The sequence below is a fragment of the Phaseolus vulgaris genome, chromosome 4, assembly GCF_000499845.2.
Source record: "Phaseolus vulgaris cultivar G19833 chromosome 4, P. vulgaris v2.0, whole genome shotgun sequence".
NCBI lineage: Eukaryota > Viridiplantae > Streptophyta > Magnoliopsida > Fabales > Fabaceae > Phaseolus > Phaseolus vulgaris.
Window position 1 is genome coordinate 12,771,243 of NC_023756.2, and position 7,952 is coordinate 12,779,194.

At 37.8% G+C, this 7,952-nt stretch overlaps 1 protein-coding gene across 1 annotated transcript; it reads right to left on the bottom strand.

The window, feature by feature from the left end:
- Positions 1 to 3,883: 3,883 nt before the first annotated feature.
- LOC137837300 (uncharacterized) lies at positions 3,884 to 7,745 on the bottom strand. The gene is made up of 7 exons (XM_068646268.1): positions 7,429 to 7,745; positions 6,338 to 6,446; positions 5,628 to 5,758; positions 5,470 to 5,544; positions 4,974 to 5,120; positions 4,385 to 4,504; positions 3,884 to 4,232 (listed from the first exon to the last, which is right to left on the bottom strand). Exons 1-6 carry the CDS (start codon positions 7,639 to 7,641, stop codon positions 4,400 to 4,402), a joined length of 780 nt encoding a protein of 259 aa, XP_068502369.1. The 5' UTR covers positions 7,642 to 7,745; the 3' UTR covers positions 3,884 to 4,232; positions 4,385 to 4,399.
- Between the last annotated feature and the right edge of the window lie 207 nt (positions 7,746 to 7,952).

The following is a 7,952-nucleotide window of genomic DNA, read 5'->3' on the forward strand; positions in this document are numbered from 1 at the left end:
GTCTTATTACAGCACCCCGCAATTAACTACGAAGGAGACGCCATTCAGTTTGGTATATGGGTTAGATGCCATGATACCAATTGAAATACAAGAGAGTTCTCCAAGGTTTCAAGGTTTTGTCGCTGAAGAATCCAATGAAGGAAGAAAGGTGAATCTGGATTTGCTGGACGAGGTACGTGCATGCCCGTATAAACTCGAAAGCTTTGAAGAGAAGGGTGGAATTAAGGCACAAGACTAAAATGAAGCCTCAACAGGTCAAGGTTTCCGACTTGGTAATGCGGAAGGCCCACCCTTACCAGATTGAGAGCAAGTTTTCTCCAAAGTGGACTGACCCGTTCCACGTGGTCGAGGTACTAGGAAAGGACGCATATAAGCTGGAAACCCTGGGGGGAGGAGCCATCCCACGAACGTGGAACGCAACAAACCTCAAGTTTTATTTCAGTTAAGACATTTGAATTTTTATTCTTTTCCTTTGAACAATTATGCTTTTTGAGGTGATTCTCTTTTACCCCAAAAAGGGTTTTTTAACGAGGTTATCTAGTAAAAAATTTGTTATTGGAAGATAGTATATGAAATAAGTTAGCTTGAATTGAGTAGCGTAGATGGTGCACGGTAAGACGACCTAGCTCGGTGTAAGCATGGTTACCCGAGCATGGACGCCCTGTGTGATGAATCAGTATGATGAATTATTTGTTTTGGCACACGGTAAGACGACCTAGCTCGGAATGAATAAAGTCACTCGAGTATAGGCGCCCTATGAAGATGAATTTATGTGATAAAGTACATGGTAAGACGACTTAGCTCAGTGAAAGCACGACTACCTGAGTATAAGTGCCATGTGAGATGATTTTTTTTATGAATTACTTTATTTGATGCATGATAAGATGACCTAGCTCAATGTAAGTACGACTACCCGAGTATAGGCGCCCTACAAGTTGAATAGATTTGATGAATTACTTGATATGATGCGTGGTAAGACGACCTAGCTCGGCATAAGTACCCGAGTATAGGTGCCCTACAAGTTGAATAAATTAGAATTATTTGATTTGGCGTATGGTAAGACAACTTAGCTCGGTGTAAGTACGACTATTCAGGTATAAGCGCCCTGCGATAGGTATTATTTAAATAGAGGAATCATTTGAGATAGTGCATGTTAAGACGACCGAGCTCGGAGCAGGTGCAACTATCTGAGTAAGTGCTTTGTGAAGTAAGACATCATGCAATAGATGCAATATTCATGCTGCAAACACGGAGGCCATGGTGGCTCGACCATGCCCGAGTTTGGAATAATCCAAAGAACTCAAGGTGTCATACCCTTTACCCAACTGGCGAAATAAAGTCATGTAATGAATGCCCAGATGGAAAAAGGATGTTTGTCAAGTTAAAGTGAAAGGTTGTCCTAACCACAAATGCATTGTTTGGTAAAGGTTAGACTTTCTATCAAGAGAAATAAGTTATTACTTTCCACACTTAAGTTAGCAAAAAACTGTTATATTAATTGTGTTATGATGAAAAGAATGGGTTAAGTAAGTTGGCAAAACATTGGTACATGCATTTGTGGAAATGAAAATAAACTCTTTAGAAATCCAAAAGACAATATGCATCAAAAAGTTTAAAAGCGCTAAATCAATATAAGTAAAGGTTCAAAGTATTAGATAAGTACGGTAGGTGAACAAATATTACAGTCCATAAAACTTAAAGTTAATCTCCCACTAGTTTGTCGTTGACCACGATCTTGCTCGGGTTTAGCTCGGAGAGATCCATAGTGGGTTGGACTATCACTGCTTGGTTTAGAGCGGCTTCGAAATCAGCAAGGAAAGACTGGGTAGCATCTTATTTAAGAGAATCGATGACTTTGGCAGAGTTTTCCTCTTTGAGTTCCATCTCTTTCTTCAGGCCTTCAATCTCGCCCAAAAGCTTGCTCTTCTCTTCAGTTAGGCTCAACGCCTCTTGAGTCTTCTAAGCTCGAAGCCGCTCAGCTTCTTGGTGCAGGCTGCTCAATCAGTTAACCTCTGCATGAAGATGTTCCATTCCTTCGCAGAGCTCCATGATCTCCTTGGTCTTTTGGTCTTCAAGCGCCTTTCGATCTTGCGCCTTGACGTCAACCACGCAAGCCAAGATGAACGCTTGGCCAAGTAGCTTCAAGGTATCATGACGAAGGTGATCTTCGTCATGAGCTGTTAGCTTAGCCTTATCTTCGTTAGGTAGGAAGAAAGGCCTACCATGAGCTGGGACATCGAAGTCGGGGTCCCATAAGCTCTTCCCCTGCGAACTTTCAGCCTCGTACTCTTGGATAGTGACGATCTCCTGGTGGGAAGCTCGGCCGTCCAAGTTGGAGTGCTCGATATCTCTCGCCTTTTCCTCCTGAAGACAAGGCCCGAGTTGGTTTGCTCATCCTGATCATATTGGACCTGGGTAACCTTGACCGAGACTTTCCTCTTTTGCGATAATGAGTCTTTGCTCATGCTTGCAGCCGCCCTCATCTTTCTGATGCGCTCAGCCATCTCAGTTTTGCTAATACCAGAGAGCATCTTACCTGCAAAACAAACAAATTATTAGGACGTGAAGCAAATTTTCTTTTCAAAGGCGAGAAAGGGGAAATTCCATTGTAGGCTTTGAGAGCGCCAGGGAGGTATTCCTTATTCATAAGTGTTGATGGGTCGAAGACAACCTTAAGACCCTCCAAAAATTCGCATATGCCTTTCTCTTTTGGGGAAAGGTCTTACAGGTGCCAAGCACTTTGGAATCGCGAGTTGGGAGACCAGTATAAAGGGAATCCATCCAGTAAGGATGGATCCCCTGATGAGGCTCGGATTTTGACAAACCGACCTTTAAAGTTCTTGTAAGATGATTGGAAAAGGGTAAGCAAGCCTCTCCCGGGGGCACTAGTCTAGCTTTGCTCGAGCCTAGGAGGCTTGTGTATTGGCTAGAAGTGCTCGGGACCTCGACCCAAGTACTTAGGTGCGGTCAGCTCGATTGTATGAGTCATGCCTAACTTGGTCTAGGCTAGGTATGGGTCAGGTAGTTCGATACGAGTTCAACCCTGATTTTTTTAGTAAGACTACGTGGAAAAGATAATTAAAAATAACATAAGGAATAATCGAATCAGTTGAAGGATATTATTAAATGCAAGTAAAAACGATTGAGAATGTTTGTACCCGAAAGTAATAGATACACGAGAAACAAATTATTGTTATTGTTGAATGATATTATTGTTGTTGAGATTATATTCTCATTGATGAAAATTGTTGAAGAAATGTCTATAAAAAGAGTTTGAGACCATAGGTAAAGGTACGTTTTCTAAATACTTTAGACTGAACAATTTTATAGTTTGAATGTTATCACTGACTTGATTGTCGAAGTGTGATCAACAGATAGAGTCCACTTTGTCTCAGTGGAGCAACATTTCAAAGCATCAAGAGAAGACAAGTCAAAACAGAGCTCAACTCGAAGACCGACCAAAGTCAACCGACGAGAACATTAATGTAATTATTTACAGTTAAATTTCAACTTTTCAAAAACATTTAATTTATGTTTTACTTGTAGTATAAATTAAATTATCTTGTACAAACTAATTTGAGATTTGAAAAAAAATAAAATTGATTTAATCAATTTAAATCAAAATAATTTAAATTCAAACATTTAAAATTCCTGAAATTGTAATATTGTTTCGTCCAAACACAATTTGAGACCAAAATTGTGCAATCGAAAATTAAGGGACCAAAAATTGCATAATCGTGACACTGTAAAGACCATGTATGAAGACCCCAAAAAAGTTTTTTCTCCTAAGTTTCTGCAAAACGGTTTTGCTCCAAACATTCTCATATTTCGAATATGAAGAAAAGGGCAAACTTCACAAACTGAGCCCTACAAGGCAATATAATGACTATAAACATCTACAACCTTTAGCAGTAGAAGAAATGCATCCAATGACTTACATGTATCCAAAGTAGCGTAAACTTAATGACTATAAACATCTACAACCTTTGCAGTAGTAGAAATGCATCCAATAACTTACATGCATCCAAAGTTGCATAAACTTGTTTATGTTTCAGAAAGAGTTTAGGAAATTCAAAGCAGCAAAATTCAACCTCTCGTGCCATTTGCCATTTTTGGCGCAATTTCACATTGTAATTTTTGTTAATTTTGCAATGACACCGTAAATCGTTCAAAAATTAATCTAGTTCTGCTTTTCGACTTAGGAACACAAATAAATTGTGATGTAGCAAAATCTGCAAAAAAAAACACGTGCAGAAGGATCAGAAAAGGCTCTAACAAGATGCATGCTGCTTTATTTTGGAACTTGAACTTAATGAAGAAACTGAAATGAGTAAGCTACATATCATTTGAATGAGGTTAACAAATGGATGAGCACACATAAAACCTATTTGAAGGTCGCTTAATCGCCAGATTTTCTGTATTCAGGCTTCAGTTCATACGTTCCTTGATTAGTTCCTTTGTTGTTGTAGACACAAAGGTCTTTTAGTATATCTTTCAGAAATTGCTGTAAAAATGTGAAAATCCACCACATTAGTTAAAACAGGTTTTACTAAATTAATAACTACAAACAAATAAATGTCGATTTGAAAGTATATTGCATCATAATCGTGTGTGGGCTTGTTGAGGCATACCTAGTAAGCAATAAAAGTATAATATACATCGTTATCTTCATCACTTCTCAAAGAAAAAAACATAAATGACACAGACGTACAGTCTTAATCTAAAAAATTCTCTGAAAATGATGTATACAACTCATATTAACTTATCAACCTATCGTGTATAGATTAGTTCAATTGCATAAAATATTATATCGGACAAGTCTGAGCATTCACCATATATGCATAGCCACTAGAAGCAACAAACTTTTACGGTTGCAGTTCATTTTGCATATAGAGATTTGAGATTTTAGCTTGTAAAAGTGCAAGTGTCCAAGAAAGCCAGATTTTAAGAGTAAAACTACTCAAAGCACATACTTCAGGTTGGTCGGTTTCTTGTATGAGGTTTCTTAAACTCCAATTAGGCTGCCGTTCAAATAGCTTAAACACAATCTCTTCCATCTCTCCACGGTCTCTTCTTGTTCTCTTTGTATCCGTTGCTTTAGCAGGCGTTTTCTTCTTTTCCTAATCCAAGACAAACTTCTGTTACAACTGAAGTATAAATTAATAAAAAATATTGAACTACATAACAAGCCCGTAGAAATAGTCCTCAACACCGTCTCTTCAACACCCTATATCTCTCAGCTACACAGCCAATGCACTTGTCACTTGCCAGTAGTTTTATATATGGAACTTCTCTCATTTTTATTTCATTATCAACTAAAACGGAGGAGGGGAGGGGGTAGATGTGATTTGATCATTATGTTATAAAATGATGATGAGGTGACATTATGCAAAAAAACAAGGGGATTCTCTTAGCATGCATTCATTGAGAACTACAATTGGCAACAGGAAGGAGAATAAGCCATTTTACAGGGGGTCCAGAAGTTGAAAAACTGATCATCCCTGGCATTGGCCTCATGTGCGCCCCACTATCATTGTCAATAACCTGAAAATAGAATGCAGAAGTCAAAGATAATGGAACTGCTTGCCTAACTCAATGGATAAGGAGAATTAGAGCCATTAGAAAACCTGAATCTGTCTACTTTTGACCATATACTTGTTTGTCCTTTCACGGCAGAGTTTCCCATAGAGTTCAAGGTTTTGATTATGGGGCCTCATGTCAAACTTGTTCAGTATTTTTCCCTCCACAGAGATCTTTCCTACAATACAACAGAAATTTCAACAGCTGGATTTACATTTTGCTAAATTAACTTTGATAGAGGAGATTTATGATGCTTTAGATATCAAACCAAATACTGTCTAGAATAACCTTAACAAAGAAACCCCCTAGAATAACCCCTTGCCAAGCATTACCAAGGAGACCTCTCAGTCTCATAATAAGAGACAATTGAAGAAAAACATTCTTGAAAGTTTTACAACCAAAAGCATAGATACCAGCATAAACTTAAACTCCTCTGATTGTTTCAAACATATGATTCAAGGAACACATGAGTTCCACTCATTTTAACCTAGAGATTTTAAAATAATGAACAGCTTCATTTCTTTCTTTTTTGAACCCTCATTTCAATAAGCAGCTACATGATACGGGTAATCATGGCAGAGGAATATGGACAAGTACCAAAAATTACCAGGTGATAATATGAAAGTAATATACATTTCAGAATGTTCAAACAATCACAGCTACTTCACACCAAACCGAGATATAATAACAGTGAGCTTCACTGTCCACCAAAGTCACATTTAAGGCAAATGGTCATCGAAAGATGAAAATTATTTACCTTGTGGTGTGTCTGAAAACACAGACATCGGAATGAAGTCTTTAGACATATCCATAACATAACATTTGGGTATATGTCCAGCTTCAGTTCCAGCCAACTCCATTGTAAACTGAGTATTTTAACTAAACAATCAATTTAAAAGGTCAAAAATCACAGGGAAAAGTGTCACTAATAGCTACAATAAAAAAGTAACTATTTTCATATGATACACAATACATGTATAATAAACATATCCTTTTCCTAAACAAAAAGACAAAGGACAAAACTTGGATGAAGTTCCGTATAAAAGCCTTTCACCTTAGTAATTCTGTTGATTTTTACTACATATCTTTATCATGCAAATTACCAAAGTTAAATTAAACTTCAATTCCAATTGAAACCAAGGTTTAATAAATCAACCTGTAACTAAGATTTTGGCTGCAATGACAAGGTTTTTCAGTGTCCGTAACCGCAATGCAACTGAAACTGTGACTGCATCTGCCACATTTCTCACAGATTAAACTTTTGTTCGTGCTATTCTTCTATCACAATTATTGTTTCACCTTAGTAACTTCGATTGCTTTTTAATACATAGATTCATTACACAAACTACCAAGATTAAATAAAACTTCAAATCCGATTGAAAGCAAGGTTCTAAAACAAATCAGCTTGCGACTATGATTTTGGCTGCACATAATGTTTTTTTAGTGTCTGAGGCAGCAATGCAACCGTAATTGTGGCTGCATCAGTCACATTTGTCTGTAATTTCAAGAATAGATGAAACCGCCACCGCAATTCAAAACCTAGTCGAAGAACAAAACCAGAAACGTATCTGTCTAATTTTTTTTTAAAATCATTTCAGCGAAACAACGCAGCTGATTAAAAGCGAGTTATTTTCTACGCTCTGTCGTTAATCCAAGCAACTGAAAAGGAATATCCATTCACGTTCCACCTTCCAATTAATCAGATATCCGGAGGACTAATTCAAGGAAAAGTGATCCTACCAGACCAGAGTCCTTGATTTTTAGGTCTCAACATTTGCACTCACACAATGTGGATTAGGCATGGCATCCACACATTCATTATCTGTAGATAGAGGAAAGGAGAAGAACCTGAGGAGGAGAATCGTCGTCGTTGGAGTTGAGAGGGTCGATAGAGACAACGACTTTGGCGACGGGACGAGACGGGTCGGAGGGAGGGGCGCGGAAGGAGCGAGAGACGAGAGGAGGGCACTTCATCAGCCACACTGCTCTCTCCGCTTTCGACGTGTCCACGTAAGCATTGTTCGTCTGTTTCGTGCTACCACCACCACCTTGGTCTTCCATTCTCAAGAGAAAGGGAAGAAGAAGAAGACGAAGAAGAAGAAAGCGAGTTTGCAGGTAAGTTTTGATTTTTGAACAGAATTAAACCGTTTTGTTTTGTTTTGTTCACTGATTGCTGGTGTGGTGTGCAGTATTTATGTGGCATTACATTTTATTTTATTTTTATTTTATTTTCTGTACTAATAATATACAGAGTTAATACCACTTTTAACAACTGTATTTAGCAATTGAACCGTTATTAAACTAGTCAAGATACCCTTTCAAAGTTTAATGTTAAATGGTTTTAATAAATAATAATCCAATTATATATAATA

Excerpts from the sequence above, each read along its gene's own strand:
- LOC137837300 (XM_068646268.1), bottom strand. The coding sequence starts at position 7,641 with ATGGAAGACCAAGGTGGTGGTGGTAGCACGAAACAGACGAACAATGCT. Across the intron at positions 6,447-7,428 it reads ACGACGATTCTCCTCCTCAG|TTTACAATGGAGTTGGCTGG; the intron begins GTTCTTCTCCTT and ends TAAAATACTCAG. Across the intron at positions 5,121-5,469 it reads TTTCAACTTCTGGACCCCCT|GAAAAGAAGAAAACGCCTGC; the intron begins GTAAAATGGCTT and ends GTCTTGGATTAG.